Raw genomic sequence first — 18,928 nt, 5'->3', positions numbered from 1 at the left:
TCCTGACACTCACTGCATACCAAAGGCGTCCTGACACTGCATACCAAAGGCTTCCTGACACTGACTGCGTACCAAAGGCGGCCTGACACTGACTGCATACCAAAGGTGTTCTGACACTGACTGCATATCAAGGTTCCTTTTGGTAAAATTACATTTTACTCTAGAAAGGCCAGTAGTAGCAAAGCTCTAAAGAACCTTCTGGCATCTACAGAGAAGGCCTGAAATCCGAGCTAGTAGACATCCTGATTTGGAAGGTTTTAGAGCTCAGAGCCCATGTCCTCCCTATTGGAGGTTTTCAACTTTAAATCAAAATGCCTAGACTTTTTTTCAGGTGGAGAAACACACCTCAATCACAAGGGCACAGATAAACACAGCTGCCCCGCACCACGTCCTTAGAGGGCGAGTACCTGTGAGGCGTGTCCTGCACCCTGAAAAGCAGCTCAAGATAAACCCCCATCCCCCCTAAAGGCTGGGCTCCCTGGGCCCCCCTCTGAGGCCCACAGTACCTGGGTGTCCCCCGAGACCACTGCTCCCGTAAAGAGCACAGCTGCTTCTCACCTTCACGTGGCCGTGGCCCACACCCTGCGGCTCTAACGTCACCCTCCTGACGTGGTCCCCGTGGTGTCCCCGCCCGCTTCCCACAGCACCACATCCCGGAGGAGTCCCAAGCGGCAACCTTCAACACTGCCGATGCAGAAAGAGGAAAAGACCCCGGCTGGAAGCCGGGGCAGGGAGGGTTCCAACGGGACAATAGGGGAGGGTGTTGTTGGGGGTGGGGGGTGTCTAGGTAAAAAGTGTATGTGCACGTGTGTGCATATGCCTGTGTGTGAGTGCATGCCTGTGTGTGCGTGCATGCCTGTGTGTACATGCCTGTGTGTGCATGCCTGTGCGTGTGCATGCCTGTGTGCGTGCATCCTGTGTGTGTGCATATGCCTGTGTGTGCATGCCTGTGTGTGTGCATGCCTGTGTGTGTGCATGCCTGTGTGTGCATGCCTGTGTGTGCATACGCCCGTGTGTGCATACGTCTGTGTGTGCGCATATGCCTGTGTGCATGCCTGTGTGTGTGCATGCCTGTGTGTGTGCATGTCTGTGTGTGTGCATGCCTGTGCACGTGTGTGCATGCCCATGTGTGTTTGCACACGCATGCAGGGGAGAGGCTGGGGAGATACAGGGAGGAATGCAGGCCCCAGAGAACGCATCACCAGAGGCATGCCACGGGGCACCGCATAAAGAAACAGGTGCACCTGTGCAGGTGAGCGGAGAAGGCAAACCCGATCACCATGGGGAAGGAGTAGGAATGCCTGGTGGGAGGAACATGAAGGGCAGAACTGTTAAAAAGAAAGGAAGGAGGAGAGTGTGGCATGGCCTGCACAGTGAAGTGCGTGAACCCCACTGGGGAGCCAAGTCTAAGGGCACTGGAGTGTCTTCAGAGCCCTGGGGGCGGAAGAGATCTGCACCCCGAGATCTCAGCTTCAGCTCCCATCCTCAGGGCCCTGGACCCACAAGGGCCTGAAGGACCGAGTCCTCAGCAGAGACCAGCAATCTAATGTCCATAAAAAAGAGAATCGCTCTGCTTCAATAACCCCAAAACGGACTTCCGAATGTTATTGCTAGCTTTTCTGGAAGTTTCCCCGGCCGTAGATCACTCCTGCCCTGGCAGTCAGGGTGTTCAATCAGCTGTCAAGTCAGGGTCTCTTGCACGAACCGTGAGTCCCACATCCAGAGCGGGTGAGGAGCTCAGGAAGCCAGGACGCCCCCCGGGGGGCCTCCTGCGGTGGGAGGTCATGGCCCTCTGGGCGCGCCCAGGGCTCAGCCTGTGTGGTCCCGAAGCGGAGGAGCCTGCGCTACCCTTTACCAAGTGCCACGGTATTTGGATTCAGACACCAAACCTCGGGGGCTCTGACTCCTTGTCGGAAGGGCCAGGACCCAATGCTCACCACCCGCAACAGTCGCGGCGGAAGGATTTGTGCAACACGCCTGTGAAACGCCGTGGGCCAGGAGCAAAGGTGGGACGTCCTGATGTAGAAGAGAAGACATCATTCCGCGGCCTCCTGCATCCGGAGACAGACGGCCTGGGAACAAGAGGCACCCGGGCACCCCCACCCTCGCCTCGGAAATACCCAGCAGCGAGGAGAGACCCCGCTTAAGAAAAGAGTAACCCCCGAGGGCTTCCGGAGAGACACCCATTCCGCCCTTTCATGATTTGGGGTCTCATATGAGGAAGTGAGACGATGCATGGGGGGAGGGGGAGAGCTGTCCATGGTAGTTTCCCAAAGTGCCCAATTTTCCACCCCAAATCAGGGCACACGTGATGAACCACAGGGAATCAAAACTGGAGCCTAATTCACATGTCCTGAGCCTGGTACCTGAACTTCAGGTGTCTGCTCCTGGAAAGTTCAGTTTCCCTTTCCCTGACCCATGACCCCAGCTCAGCTCTGGACCCCCCGGGGCTCAATCTCACTGCTTTCTCTCTGCCCTTGGAGCTCACAGCAGAGGGTTCAGCTTGGGGGTTATTGGTGCTGTTACTTGTGTAATGCCTCCGTCTGCCTGGGACTGTCACATCCTCGAGGACAGGTGCCAACCATCCCCTAAAACTATCGGCTCGCGGCCACGACCAGGCAGAACCTCAACAAGACCCTCGAGATTGGAGTAGGGGGCACATGGATAGAAGCAGCTCACTGCATCTACCCTGGATAGCCTGAGCTCCTTTACCAATCTAGGGGAAACCACTGCACAACCAAGCATTTATCCAGACACTACAGACCTCAGAGTTCCCACCAACCAACCTAGCGCCAGGGACTCCTCACCTGCAATCAGTGAACCAACATGTGGACGTCACCGGCCGCAATGAGACGCCCGCCCATCAAAAAATTCTTTGGACAAATCCTCAGGATCTAACAAGACACGTAGGAGAGCTTGCCATCTCTCATTCATGACCAAAAGCATCTTCCAGCTCTTTGCTGGTTGGTCTATAAGCTCGAGGGTCAGCCCAACCCCATACGGATGAAGGTGACCAGAGAGGGACCTTAAACCAGGAAGGATGTCCGGACAGCATTTCAGGGAGGAGTCGAGAATCGTGAGCCCCCCAGGGTGGATTTCCAAGTGAAGAGATCTAGAGCCAGTTGGATCTGGGGCCAGAGATGCTGCTATAAAACCTCGTGGCTATGGAGGGAGGCTAAGCCACACGTGGATACGGTGTGCAGGGGAACCTTTAACTTTTCCAAGGGGCTTGCCGAAGGGAAAATAAGACCCAGGGGCGCCCGTTCCCCACAGCCCCCTGGTTCCCTCGTTCCCTCTAAGTCTTCCTTTGTTTAATTACGCACGGTGCCGAGCCACCTTGCAAGGATGAGGGTTCTGTTAATGCCGTTTCTGGGGTTGCCGCTCTCCACACCCACACTACGGAACCATCTCGCATCATTACGTGCCGTCTGGAAACACACTTTGAAGGCTCGTGATCTTCTACCCACAAACAGGAGGAAAATCCAACTGTACGGCTCTCCTTTGTCAGGGTCGACGTTGAGTCTTTGATCTTGAATTAACACATGCAGCCTCATTTCGCTCCTTCTAAAAGAAAGCTAACTTCCTGCCAGCCAATGTTCGATCAGGATCCTTTACAACAAAAATAATTGTTCCATTAAGAGTCAAGATGAGGACTGCCACGGGCCGGCATCTCCGATGACAGCGTCCACTCACACGAGGGGTTCTGTGCTTTAAAAGTCACAGGACACGATATTCCACTCAAGACGTTTAATTTCCTAGTACTCCTCCTAAACGTGGAAATGAAATCAACTCACTCTTTTTGAAGCTGAACTGGATGAGGTGCGTTCCAAATACAGGTACAGATCCAAAAGCGTAGAATTGTTTATGATTATAGTCTACCACAAGTTTAACAGGGTCTCAGAAGCGCATGGCGAAGGGACAGATTTTTATGTAATGGAGAGAAATAGGAAGATGAGGTGGACCCCGGGGGAGGCCTGGCTCACGGTTCCCCCCATGGTACCCGAGAGGGCATATTCCAGTGACGTCCAAAGCACAGGGAGATGTCTGTGGTGGGCCTGATGTGAAGGATAAAATAAACCCACTTGGCGTGGAGCCGCTTTTAATGGCTTCCCTATGGTATACTGTTGATACTTCACTCTTGGATTCAAGCATATTTAAAAAAAAAAACAAAAAACCTTGGTTTTCAAAGAACTACTAAAAAGACAAAAGTAGGTGGATGTGGGAACCCACGCTGATTCTCACGATGATTCTGCCAGATGATGATTCATGTCCAATATGTGGAAATAGGAAATAGGAGACATCTGGAAAAAATCTTGGCATTGCAAGACACCAGAAAAAGCATGGAGAAGGAAAAGAGTGTGCATTAACCCATATACCCAGCGCACGGGAAGAGGAATATATCATCAGAGTCCGCAGTGGACGCAAGACCCCAAAACGATTCAAGTAGACACTTGGGGTATTGGAATCCATTGCATGGCAGAAATAAAATGACACTTCTCAGAGGTTCCCCTTTAAAATTACCTCAGAAAAGGAGAGTTAGCTGGGGGAGGAGAGGAGTTTGGACAATGCTTGTAATTATATGGATGTCAGGAAAAGCAGTTAACAACAAAAAGAGGTATTTGAAACATAAGGACAGGGAATAAAGGGAGAGTTGGTTCCCCTAATGAGTCTGGAAATGGATGATAAAATCACAACGTTGACTAGAAATTGGACGATATTTCCAGACAGACCTCCCAAGTGAGTACCTCTCATTTTTCCTCCACCAAAAGCTACAAACAAGCTTCCTAACAATGGTGCTATCATTCTAAAAACATCCTGACATCTCTCTAATATTAGGTGCTGGGAGAACTTCTGTCTCGGTGGAACCAGTCCTCCTTTGTGAACTGAGAAGTTCTCAGCCGGGTAGCTCACCCCTATGTCTTTACACCTAAAATCTGTCCCCAACTGGACCATCAAGCAAACTCCATCGCCATATTTACCCCAACTTTAAAACTCACGCTAAAATGACATGTAACATAAATGACATTTTAAATGACCCAAGGGCTTTTTAGGTACCATACCTTTCACGTGACCCTTTTAGCAACACTGGGAAACTGTAGGTCAAACATCATTTCCCCTTTTCGTAGGAGAATGTGGTCAAATGACTTGGTGGGACACACTCAGCTTAGATGGTGGGACGCATGCTAGAAGCTGGGCTCTTATTCAACAGAACATCCTTTCCTAAAGGCTGTTCCTCACTTGAGAAATAAAAGGGGTCTGTGATCAGAGGAGTTTGGAAAGCCACATGGGAAAAGCCACCCTTGAAGGTTCTGAAGCTTCTATTAAAGGTTCTGAGGTGTCCCAGGGCGGGACTTTAACCACAGCTCATGTCCCCCAGACGTATCTGTCCTTGAAACGCTGCTCCATATTCCATTCCAGAGGACACATCCAAGAACGTCCTCAAGGTGGTCTGAGGACCGTGCTTGGGGAAAGAATGAACTGGCCGCCCTCGCCCTTTGGGAGATGCTCAAAACAGAACACATAAAAATAAAGAACTCCAATCAGTCTCAAAAATAATACAAGTAGTTCCAAATACACTAAACAAATCTTAATTTTATTAAATAAACCTCCTAATACGTGACATACAGTAGTAGCACTTTATGTATTTCACATCCTAGAAGGAAGAAAATGGAATTTCTTTTTAAATCTACTAGATTTTGAAGTCCTCGCTAATACGAACGTGGTGTGGAGCCTCCCACAGAGTTAGTGCTTAATAAATAAATTATGGTTATTATTCATTCATTATTGTTAGTCCAAATCAGCTAATTTATCCAAAGTTTCAAAGAGTTTACACAAAAATATTCATTTTCATTTACTTAAGAAAAAAGTGAAATACCTAGGAAGAAACATGACACCTTCAATATTTAGAACAATGGTTAAATTTAATTTATGGGGAAGAAATTTTCAATGTTCTAATGAAAAATAATAGAGATAATCTCATTCCTCAGTAAGCCCTGAGGTCTCAAATCGATGCTACACAGATACTAAGAATAATAAGAAATGAAAAGAGAGTAACCAGTTGATATATAAAGTATAATATACAAAAGCACCCTCTTTCTTCAATTTCCATGTGTAAATTAAAAGAAAAATCAATGAAATAAATATATGTATAAATTGAAGACTGTTGAATTCTCAAAAAATGGCAATAAAATATAGTCCCTGTCTCAAAAAGGAACTTTACTTGAGATTCAATGACAGCTAAGAAAGTCTCCTCTATTTACAATCTCGGAGGAAGTAAGAGCCTTTATATTAAAAGTCATGTTAGCTCCGAAGGCATTTCTGGCGAGCACTGCGATATAGGCAAAAACAGCCACAGAACAGTAAGATAGGTGAGCAAATGCCTGAACTCCTCATCAAGGAGGGACTGCAGTGTCTCTGGCCAAGAGCAGCTCACAGAAAACAATGTAAACCGGCACACAATCAGGAAGACTGGAAAAGTCAACCTCTCCTCCTGTATTTACACACGATTAGACATACAGAACTCTCTGCACGTACTTTTTTCTTATTTAGCATGTCCTTGAGGAAAAGATACTAAGGTTACTTGTTTTCTGTCTCTAAAAGTAACAACCGAGACAGGCCGGCCGATTGATCCATCCCTCGGCTACTCCAAGTGGGGAGGAAAGAGAAGACGCATCTTCCCAGGTGTAGACAAGGCTGACAACCAAGGTGGCGACCCTCGTCTTTGTGTCCAGAACGAGTGAGAAACAGGGCCAGATTCGCCTCCTGGCAAATCAAGGCGCCATGCCCAGCTTGTAACAAAGATGACTCCCTTGTAAGCAGAGTGACGAATTTCCTAGAGGGCAGAGAATACGCCAGGATTTCCTGAAGGAAGGGGCCGGGGAGGTCCTATCCTCACCACGTAGGTACAGTGGCATCTCTTGACATAGGCCTAAGAGGCTCACTTCACTACGCCCTCCCCTCAAGGTTTTACTCTAAACTTTGTATGGAATAAACACCCCTTGAAGGTGGTGCAATGCTGGCTGTTTGGGCTGGGGTCCCCCTAATCTGCCTCAGGTGGGGTGAGGCTCAGACTTGGGCAGATGACCTCTGACCTGCTCCACGTCACAGGCAAGGTAGCTCCCTGTGCTTATTTGTTTAACCTCATGGCGCTCCTCCAGGACAGGACCTGGGAGGTCTGCCCACAGCCCCAAAGGAGTAGGTTCATTTCTTTGGGGTCCTCAGCAATCCGTACCAGCACCACCCATTTAGAGAAAGGCTTCGGAAGGTCTGCTTTCCTTGGCGAGGTGGCCAGTGGAACAGCATACAGACCTTAGATTCAGTTTTAGAGCAACGGGAGTTGGGTCAAGACTCCAGAATATTCTGAACGACGAGTTCCTCTTGCTGGGCCCTCCCAGATCAGGATCTTCTTATCTTGAAGAATGGAAACTGATTCGTGCTCTGATTAGCACTTGGACCCTGTCGCCTGCCTCTTCTTTTTTTTTTTTTTTTTTTTTTTGCGGTACGCGGGCCTCTCACTGCTGTGGCCTCTCCCGTTGCGGAGCACAGGCTCCAGACGCGCAGGCTCAGCAGCCATGGCTCACGGGCCCAGCCGGTCCACGGCATGTGGGATCTTCCCAGACCGGGGCACGAACCTGCGTCCCCTGCGTCGGCAGGCGGACTCCCAACCACTGCACCACCAGGGAAGCCCCCGCCTGCCTCTTATTTCCTATAGGACAGTAGGCTAGCTCAGGGACTCTCAATCCAGACTGCTCCCCCCGTTTCCCCAAACCCCAGGAGATATTTGGCCTTAACCTGGAGACATTTCAGTTGTCACAACTGGGGGAGGGAGGGAGCTACTGACATGTGGTGGGTGGAGGCCAGGGATACTGCTAAACATCCTACAGTGCACAGGGCACTCCCCACAGCAAAAAATCATCCCACCCACAATGTCAATAGTGCCAAAGCTGAGAAGCCCTGGGCTAGTTGGTTTCTTCAACTGTAAAATGGGTAGAATAATAGTAAGCATAAAAAGATTCAGCACTGGGCTTCCCTGGTGGTGCAGTGGTTGAGAGTCCGCCTGTCGATGCAGGGGACATGGGTTCGTGCCCCGGTCCGGGAAGATCCCACATGTCGCAGAGCGGCTGGGCCCGTGAGCCATGGCCGCTGAGCCTGCACGTCCGGAGCCTGTGCTGTGCAACGGGAGAGGCCACAACATGAGAGGCCCACGTACCACAAAAAAAAAAAAAAAAAGATTCAGCACTGTGCCTGGCCCAAGGGACACAGTCAGTACACATCAGCCCCTTTCTCTTTCTCACTCTGACCCTCCAAAGCCGGGATGTTTCTGCTCTGGCCGAGATCTGCCGTGTCTAAGCAGAGGTTGTAATTCAACGTCAGATGCAGACAGACGGGTTTACATGGAGGGCTGACGTGGGATGTCTGTCGACTGTGTCCAATACACACAGGAGGTAAAGGGCTGGTGAAGCCACAGCCCATCCACCCTAACAAGAGAGAAGCACGCACCTGCGCAGGGCCTGAAGCAACACAAGCTTCTCCCCAGATTTCCAGGGCCGGAAATGGAATCACTTCAGGTTGGACAGACACCTCCAACTCTCCTACATCAGAGGGGCTGCGTGTTAGACAAGAAGACAGAAATTCCATTTTCAAAGCTCTCTGCTTTGAATGCAGCCTGGGCGTGCACTATCTGATGAGCCAGTATGTAGAGAGGGGCTGTGATTCACAGACAGTCTAATTAGTAAATAAAAGGAGAATGTGTTTCTTCCCCACGTTGTTGGCAAGGATCTGGGTATCAGCAGGTTAAAGTGTTCTGAGAAGCTATGAGGCACCTACGCTGTTCTCATCATTCCTTAGAAATACTACAATTCTGCTTCATTAAGATTCTCTGGGCTCCCAAGACTGTGGTTTGGGAAAGTCCCTTTCAAGAGTCACTCTGTTAGGAACCATCAACCCTTTGCCATGGTAGCATTTATCAACAGGCCACAGGGGCTATTTTCTCTGATCGGTGTAGTTAATTTCAGCATCTATCTTTTTGCAGCTGTGTGACAGATGACCCTATTCTATATCCAAGTGAGTCCGAAGAATTAGTGAACACATGACCTAATTCACCCAGGAGACTGTCCTTTATTTATGGTCCTAGGCCACTGGGATCACTCCCTTCTCAGGACAACTGTAGCACTTGTTTTCTCTGCTGTTTCTCCTGCAATTTGATCATTTACTCTTAATTTGTTATTTATTTCAAGTTAAGAGTATATCTTAACTTATTAAGGTGTATATCTCTTACCTCTCTTACTTCAAGGAACTTGAAGCGTCCTTCTCTGGACACTGCAAGGGTCACAGAATAGAATGAAGCTTTACATAAACGTGGGCTCCTGTGGTTAAAATATGTAAAAGACTTCTTGTGCAAACTCAATTTTTGCCAAGTATAAATGGTTAATTTCCTGGCCTATGGCAGTAGCTCCTGGGAATAGGTTGCCTTTCCCACTGCCTCAAATAATTGAGAAAATCAGGTTACTGAGCAAAATAAGAGCTTAACTTTTGGCCCTTTCTGAGGAGGCATGAATTCAAAACCCTAATCAGTTTAAGGAGACACCATTCCCACACTGCTGAGGCCTCTGGAAAGACACGACGTCACTGTGCACAAGCCCAAATTAATTACCTAGAGAAAACATCTGAAGATCTGCGTGGCCAGCCAGGGAAGTGGGAAAATAAACAAGTCAGCAAAGACTGAAATCCAGTGAAAGGCTCAGTGAGTTTAACTGTTGAACTCAGAATAAGAGCCCTAGCACTATACTGATAACTACGAGATTGTAAAACAACCAATGATCTAATGCATTCATATTTGCTTATGATATCTGGAGAATATAAGACATTCTGTCAATTAATCATATCTCCGTGGAACGCAGGACTTCGCCAAAAGGGATTTGGCAATTTAAACCGGAGATATTCCGATTTCCATTGGTGGATTCTAAATAGCCAATATGTTGAAGGGATCCTCGAGGGGGCATTTCTCAGAAACCACGCTTTCCAAAGTTCTCAGGCAGTTGACACTCTGTCTCAGTTAGGTAATTTGAACTCTCCCTGAGTTATATGGCTTCTATCATCCTATTTTCAAAAGCACGTCAGAACTCATTTAACTGGTACACATTGGAGCACAGCAAAGTAACTCCTATGAGAATCGAAAACAGGCATTAGTAGCTCACAAAGCAGGCCTGTGATCTGAACCACTCGATGTAAATTCTGTGACGCTCAAGCCTTTATTCATTTATGGCATTTACACCCGATTAGCACGTGCAGGACCCACTTTGAGAACAGTGGTGGCAGACGAAGGAGACCAATTTCTCTTGCTGACGTGCCAACCGAGAATACGTTTCTTTGTTATCTGACCTTGGGATGAGAGAAAGGGAACCAGACCTGAAGTCCCAGCTCAGTCATGCTCTGGGTGTTTCCCATCGTTAAACTGATTATTTTAACATCACGTCCGAGACAATAAGTGGAAGTTTAAAATTTCCTCTTTCAGTGGGAGGAAGGCCCTCTTCCCGGCTCATGCTATGTGAACCACAGGACCTGAAATATTTACGCTCAAGGCAAGAAAGGACAGAGCTCCGATTTCTGTTTAAAGGTTGTAATACTAAATCATTTAGCTAGTCCTCTAAATTTTGAAAGGCCATCTGAATTCATTCAATAATTACAGCCCCGGGCTTCCCTGCTGGCGCAGTGGTTGAGAGTCCGCCTGCCGACACAGGGGACGCGGGTTCGTGCCCCGGTCCGGGAAGATCCCGCATGCCGCGGAGCGGCTGGGCCCGTGAGCCATGGCCGCTGAGCCTGTGCATCCGGAGCCTGTGCTCCGCGACGGGAGAGGCCACAGCAGTGAGAGGCCCGCGTACCGCAAAAAAAAAAAAAATTACAGCCTTTTAAAACACAAATTCAGAATGGTTTAACCCAAAGCTTGCCAGTATTTTATTTTAAATAGTCTTTATTTAATAATAAGGTGCAAAACCCAAAGTGGGCAATGGAGCAGACAGTTGAGGGAGCAAGGTCAGGCCAGGAAGGACCACGGAGGTCCTGTGACCTTCCCACCTTGACCTTCCCGTGCCAAAGTGGAAGGCAGGGCCTACGGTGTATGTTCCTGTGTCCCCGATAAGCACAGACCTAGCCTCTGCTGACACCCTGGCCACAGCAAGGGCTTCCTCAATGCTCGGATTTGAAAAGAAACACTTAAAGACCCTTTCCTTGTCGGGGTGGGTGTCAGATGCCCCCTGTGAGTGAGATGTGACCTGCCCTCTCCAACAATGCTTCGCCAGCTCTGAACTGACATGGGCCAGGTCCCCGTCAAGTCGAGACGTCAGCCAAAAATATTTGGAAAGCTACACCTGGATAAATCTACCTTGTTACATACAATGGGTAGATTTTTGGTTAAAATTCAAATGAATCAGGCTAGAAAACATAAGACCAGAACAGGAAGTCTGAAAAGCACCGGGGCCTGGGGAAGTACCACCAGGTCTGCAGCTGGTGGAGGGGAGAGGAGATCAAGGAAGCGGGTGGGATGGACACAGTCTCTTTACGAGCGAGAAACACCGACTCTGCCTGACCCCCGATGCTTTAAGTTACAAGGAAAGCAGAGTAGTGTTGATACAGGTCTCCATTTCCTATCTGTTGAAAGTTCCACTTTTTGTAGTTTGAAGGATTTCTTTGTTAGTTCAGCGTGCTTATAATTCATGTTAGACACACATACAGAAAAAGAATCTGCGGTATGAACAGACTCGCCTCTCCTCTCAAGGATGCAGCCTGGAACTAGCTAGAAAAACCTCCCAAGTAAGAGAAGGAACAGCACCTGAAGATGAATTATACTTGATAAAGTTGATGATGAAAGATATAAAAATGTTTCCACATACTTCATTTATTCAAAAACCTATCCAGGTACTACCAGTGCCACCAACTGTCAACATATTGTTTAAAAGAATAATGTTGGTTCTTCAGCAAATAGCTGAAAAGAAATGAAACAATTTTCTGTAAAGTAGAATTTGCTGAATTTCAAAAGTGTGACTCTGTGGCCCCACATGCCCTGTGCACAACAGAAGGGAGAGAAGAATGTGCACCCTGGCCCTGCTGAATGACACCTCCAGTCCCAGAAAGCAGGCAGAGGTCCACGGGGGCCCCTCCCTCCGTTCCAGATGGCCCCAGCTGCTGTGGGTCCCACTGACCGGCCAACTGGCCATGCTGTCTCACGGCCCCGCCCGGTTTCCATGGTGACCCCCAGACAGTTACAGGATGCGGCACTGTCCCCGGGTAAGGACCCTCTCTCAAAACAACTGCCTGCCTTCAAGAGAAAATAATCTTTATCCAGGTCTGTGATTCTTCAAGGAAGAGAGAGGCAGAGTACTTGCTTAGAAAAACATATTATAATTTTGCATTTGGGAAACAATAAATAGTTACTGTTTCTGTAAATAAATTGAGACAAGTATGTTATGAACTTACAATTGTTTAAAAATTCTAATTTGAAGAGAAGGCTCTAGAGTTCCATATAAATGTTCTCTTTTTTCAGAAAAAGGCTGAGTTTAGTTCTCAGGCACTAATGCCAAAGAATGCTATTGACTCAACAGATTTTCTGCCAATATACTTGTTCCTTCTACAGTCAAAAAAGGAAATAAACCAAATCACTGTCTTGACGTTAATTGCCACCAATAATTACAATCTTCGGGGAAGAGCAGTTAAGATTCCTCAGAAATACTGCTGAGTTTGGTTTTGCTTCATTTGTATTGCTCTGGGGAAATTATTGAAACGGTAATCAGGCTTTAACACGCCTTGCTGATTATTCGGTTGTTTTAATGCCATTTCTAATGACTTCCACAGTGATGGTGATTCAAGAGAAACTACTGTCATCGGAGCTCGGGCTACTCACCTTCTGTCCCTTCACGCCATGGCAGTCGCATTTCCCACATCCAGAGCCAGCACACACACCCTGGAAATAAGAGAAAACATCTTTCAGTAGAAGAACACCTGCAAATTGCGGTCCGGAGCTGAACTGAAATGACTTTGGCATCTTCACCTATTTATGGGTTAGCCCCACAATTTCGTATGAGCACGACTCTCGGGAATTGTTCTAACAGGCTCTCCGTACTTGTTCAACGGTCCATCTCTTTTGCCCTAACAGACAAAACAGCAATCCAGGAGTGGGACACATCAAAGCATCGCTCAGTCCAAAAAGTGAAGGCTGTCACACGTTTAGAAATGGACTCTCCATTCCCCATAAAACAACAGGAACCCACTCCCATCTTCAAGGCTACGAAAGTATCGCACTTCTGATTCAGGAGTTTCAGACCTGAGACCACGGGAGATTGGAGTGGCAGGGGAGGAGTCCATGCTTCGTCCCTCACATCCCCAGAGACACAGATACAAGCAAAAAAAAAAAAAAAAAAAAAAAAAAAAAAAAAAAAAAGTGTAGAAAGGACAAAAAAGAAGCAGCCCAAGCCTTAGAGAACTGATTTTTAATTCAATTAAAGCTGGAATGTTCAATCAAAGAACATTCCACAACAAAATCCTCCTTGTAGCCCATTTCTAACATTTAAATTAATGTTAAAACACAAGATAAAGAATCCAAGTATGTAATACGAGCTGGAGAAGAAGGAAACAGCATGTTCAGATGCCCACCGGGTGCGACAAACGATCAGCCACCATCTTATTTAACGAGATACGTGTTACCATCCCCAATTTACAGACGCGAAAACTGAGTTAGGAGGTTTTAAATAACGCGCCAGGACCAGGTTGAGACGAACTCAACTTCAACTCCCATCATGGAAAACTCCCAGTGCATTAAAAGACAAACGTATGATGGTGCTCAATACATTTGCAATTTCCTTAGAAGAATCCAAATTCTAAACCAAAAGAGACATAGATATTGTGGATAGAATGGAAGAGGATGTGATAGGAATATTGATAATCTAGCTAATGAGGTTTATTAGTGGCTCGATACTAAGTGTGAGATAAAATGTATATCTAAGTCCTGCTTCCAGCAATACAGTTTCTGGAAAATAAAACCATACCATTAACAATACCGTGATCGTGTGAAGTCTGTTTTTTTAACAATGTACTCAAGTCTTAGTTCCCCTGCCTTGGAAATCTTCTGCATGAAACAGCTACATCTGGAGATATTTATTTCATAAAATAAATCCGAACAAGTGGCTCCAAGACAGTAAGCTGTTCTTAATTTTACATTCTGGAAACGGAGACAACTGACAACAGTCCAAACCGACCCCAGAGGTTACAGATCTGTTTCTTTCCCTGACTCATCTTTCAGGCAATTCTCAGCAGGCACGCTCATAAGCTCCTAACATTGCAGGTCAATCCATGTGCACAGTTTTGCTTCAGAATCTGGGTTTGGGTGACCACTCAGAGTTGTCTAAAGAGATGAGGCTAAAATCTCAAACCTGTGCTCCAGAAATTCATCCCAAATGCACAGATATAAAAGGACCAAGGGACTCCGGGGACGAGCCTTCCTCAACAATCCCCAGGAGAGGGCTATCTGCTCCCAACCCGGTGCGCATGAAATGCGGGTTATATGGCTCTGTTGTGACCCTTATCACATGTTTCTCAGAGTCCTTTGCATGTATGTGTCCCCGGACCCCGGAGGCCCAGAGCCTCTCACCCAGCCTGATACAGTCTGTATTTCACCTGTGACCACATCGGTTGTAAAACCCACCACAGGAAATAAAGAACATCACTGACTGAACCATGACACACCCCCTCAACTGTTCGATCTACCCCAATTCCTAGTTGTTAAAACATTAATAAAGGAGCATTGGAGACAACCCAGTGACACTGGTAGGTCAACTTACAACGTATAACTACATCACGGCACTGTGGGAAAATACTCCAAAAAGGAACTCGGCGATGAGTGTGGGACTGTTCCAGATCCCCAGACCAGCCAGGGAAAAGGGGAGGTTCTGGAATGCCTGGGCCCCCGGAGCCGCCCGAGGCTGCTAGGTTAGCCCCCAGGCCAGGGGAGCCCAACAGGTGCGGCAGCCTCGAGTCACCTGGGCTCCGGGTGGCCTCTTCCTTGCAACTGTCCCATCTCCACAACTTTCCTGCTTCTGAGCCGGGTCCAGAAACCCACCTCTGCTCTTTCAACTCTGCTGGTTATCCAGAAGGATACCAGAAGGAAAAGTCAATCAGGCCAAGACCCACTGACTTAGGAAACGTCCACCCATCACCCAGGCTTAGCTGGGGGAACCCAACAACAGCCCAGGGTGGTAACGGACTTTTCTAACTACAGTTCAACAACGGCGTCTTCAAAACTTCAGATTAGGTGGGAATCCAATGACTGAAGCTGAAAATGGCTGTTGGTGATTCTGAGGTTTCCTCTTCTGAAATGCTGCTAAAATCTCAGAAGTTCATCTTTATGCAGTTTGAGGGAGGTTATAAAAATGAATTTCCTGGAACTGTTCCCTGAAGCTATTGGTAAATGCCTTAATTCAGGGGTCCCCAACCGCCGAGCCGACGACCGGTACCTGGTGCCCGGCCTGTTAGGAACCGGGCCGCACAGCAGGCGGTGAGCAAAGCTTCATCTGCCGCCCCCCATCGCTCCCATGACCACCTGAGCCATCCCCCCTCCCCTCCCCCAAACCCAACTGTGGAAAAACTGTCTTCCACAAAACCGGTCCCTAGTGCCAAAAAGGGTGGGGACCGCTGCCTAAATTGCAGGGGACCCCAGAAAAGAGGTCACAGGGCCCCAACGATGGATGCTGAGGTCAAACTGTTTCTTGAGCTTTCGCTACAGAAACACACCCAGCGTGTGTGGGTAACAATCCAGCAGTTTTTCCCTGGACAACACTTCAGGTCGTGACAACTACTGGGGGGAAATCGGAGACGAGAAAAAGGACTACAGTCTTATTATAGGCCCCATTAAAGGACCCTCCCCCCGCCCCTACCAGCTTACTTCAAGCAAAAAACTAAATTCTTAGTCCCAGATATTCCTATGTGAATATCTGCTTTATTCACATAGGAAATTTTATGACCCCTTCTGGCCCTAGAAGACAATTCCAAAGAATTGATCATTCTAAGAAGATCTAAATGATGGTCAAGTTTTCAGAACAAAAGGCATTTTTAGACCATGATTTTTGTTTCACATTCTGGGTGGCCTAGCATTTCATGTAAATGGCTCTGTTTAAAAAAAACCTAATTTTTAGAATAACAAACAAACATCACGAGAGGCACATTTACTTTGCTAAATGCAATCTACTTTGAAATATCACTCTTCTGGCCCTTTACAACTGCTGTCACAGGATGCCCCAGGAGGGATATCACCCTGGCATGTAGAGTCATTTTAGCTGTGACTCAGGGGTGCGCGGATAAAAAGGACAACAATGACGTCCCGAGTGTCCTTTTCAATCTGGTGTAATGTCTGATTTTGAAATAGCTCATTAAATAAAAGCCTTCAGTCATGCAAGTCTCAACGCTCCGTTATGAATTACTATTTGAAAGGGCGAATAAACTGTATGAGTTACTCAGAGTCACGATTTTGCAGGTGACCTAACATGCTAAAGGCCATGCCACAAATTTCATGATTTCCTGAGGAATTACATTCCACGTCCAGACCTCTCAGCAAAATCCAAAGAGAGAAGGCAGCCCCCCGGCCCCAGTGGCTCCCTCCTGGCTGCAAACCTGAGGGGGCGGACAAGTCTGAAGTCTGGAAGATATTGGGTTCCAGTCAGCTAGCTCCCATCCCATCTGTTTCTAGAACAGGAAGAACTTGTACATTCTGTGAAGTACTGACACTCCACTCTCCCCTCCCCGGAGTGCAAGGTCAAGTAAACCAGCTCAAAGTCCCCAGAGGCAGGCTGTGCTTCTTCCCGGGAGACGCTCACTTAACCTACAGTCACGACTGACGAAGGTGGTCATGAAGACAGTCTCCACTTGGAAATGGGGGATGTGGCGAAAGACCCCAAAGGTCAAAAAGTTGTAGGTCTTTTGGTCCATCTTATAGAAGTAGACCGTCCCTGGTCCACAGTGACGCGGGTCACTCAGACCAGTGAGGGTAAAAGAACCCTAGAAATTTCTCAGGGGGGAAAGCATCACCATGTATACCCCTAAAACCACAGAAAAGCTTAATGAAAACCAAATCACACTTGACAGCCAATAATTTACCACGAGAGCATAACAAATTCCCTTCAAACGGAAGCAGACCTGAATTAATAGTATTTGAAACAGAAAAGAATACATCAGTTCTCAATGAAGTCTGTAGGACACACACAACTGCAATAGCAGAGGTCAACTTTAAATGCCCACAAATAGTACAATTGGAAAGAAATGCAAAATGTACAACAAAGTCACCCTAAATCGAATACCTTTTATATTCTGTACGAGTATTTTTATACTTTTCACGATAGGATAAAACAATGAATGGTATTCACATTTTCTTTCATGCCCCAATTAAAAATTTCTAGAGAGTCAAACCATCAGAATTAATGCTATAAAGTATGCTAAGTTCCAAAAATTCCCAAAGATTTATGATACACAGTACTAGTGCCAAAGAAGGAAGGGGAGGGACGAGGGTCAATGCCTTTCATTTGAAATAAAGTCTATTTCCGGTCTTTCTCTGATCTACAGACTGACAGAAAGCTCTTCCCGACATTACAGTGAGTTCTAGGTGGGGAGGCTCGCTAATTCCATTTAGAGAGAGACTTTTTTAGTTAACCAAGGAAGCCAACTGCCACATTACTGTGTGTGTGTGTGTATGTGTGTGTGTGCGTGTGTGTGTGTGTGTGAGAGAGAGAGAGAGAGAGAGAGAGAGTAAGAATGCCCACTCATGCTAATTTGTTAACTGTGACATACCTTCCGCAGGAAAGCATATTTGAAATGAGTTAAACAGAGTGAAGTCCTCAATTGTCTGAATTTTTTCCTGCTTCTGAAGGGAGATAGACCTTTACCATCCCCACTGTAACAATTTTTATGTGTTTCACATCCCGCCAAATAGGGACAAGTGGAGCTCGGCCAAGTCTAAACAGCTTATCTTTCAAATTCCTTTTCACATTCTCTGCGCTGTGCAAAATGTCAAAATAGTTTTGTGGTGATAGGACGATCCCCATTTTCTTCCTGGTCGTAGCCCTTCTTCGGGGAATCTTGTGAATAATTATCTACCCCACTAAAGAAATATGTAGAGACACAGGAATGTATTTTAGGACTACTAGGGCAGAAATTGGAAGCATGCAGAAACCAAAAGTGGAGCTTCCAGACTCCCCAGGGTCGGGGGTCAAGTGGGACAACCCTTCTGGAACACGGTGAGGCAGCGTCTCCTGAGCTGAGCGTCACACACTGTCTGGTCCCACTCTTGGCACCTGTCCCACAGGTATGCAGGCAGATGTCCATCAAAAGTCATGTCATACACTGTCATTACCAAAACCGCTTCCCAACATTTGCCCTTATCACATCCCACTGAAGTGTGGTCTTTTCATTTCTATTATTTTTAATTCTGTATCATTACTCCCAAGATGGTAGTATGGCGAATAAAAGATGACCTCTTCGCCCCCAAAAAAGACTCAATGAGCTCACACTCTTTTTGGAAACTAAAACATCATAAAGAAATAGAGAGTATATATGGGAGATTTTGATATGTATGTCCTAATTCCCATCCTGTTTGTGATTTTTAACTAGGGTGTGCTATTTTTGGTAATTCTTGTTTTAAATGTTAATTTACTGCCATGAGGTTCTGCAAAATGGCTGTCTATGCCTCCATGGACCCCCTGCCCAGAGAGGATTGCCCTGAAAGAGAACCTTAAAACTTCTCCAACAGGAGGGGAGGGACGGATGGGAGCTTGGGATTAGCAGATGCAAACTATTTTGAATAGGATGGATAAACAACAAGGTCCTACTGTATAGCACAGGGAACTCTATTCAAAATCTAGTAATAACTTATAATGGAAAAGAATATGTATGTATA

The 18,928-nt window shown here is 46.9% G+C and overlaps 1 protein-coding gene across 2 annotated transcripts in view; it reads right to left on the bottom strand.

Annotated features, from left to right (window-relative positions):
* The window catches only part of COL4A1 (collagen type IV alpha 1 chain), a 148,916-nt gene that overhangs the window by 75,289 nt on the left and 54,699 nt on the right, over positions 1-18,928 (bottom strand). For both annotated transcript variants that reach the window (XM_027115842.1, XM_027115843.1), the window contains exon 2: positions 12,896-12,955. In XM_027115842.1, coding sequence (XP_026971643.1) covers positions 12,896-12,955 — 60 coding nt within the window. The remainder of the gene's footprint in view (positions 1-12,895; positions 12,956-18,928) is intronic.

Source organism: Aethalodelphis obliquidens, unplaced genomic scaffold (genome assembly GCF_003676395.1).
Source record: "Aethalodelphis obliquidens isolate GAN/ISIS:26980383/991018 unplaced genomic scaffold, ASM367639v1 scaffold15, whole genome shotgun sequence".
In the NCBI taxonomy this organism is placed as follows: Eukaryota; Metazoa; Chordata; class Mammalia; order Artiodactyla; family Delphinidae; genus Aethalodelphis; species Aethalodelphis obliquidens.
Note: the sequence above shows the minus strand (reverse complement) of the source record. Positions and strands in the feature narration are given on the sequence as shown.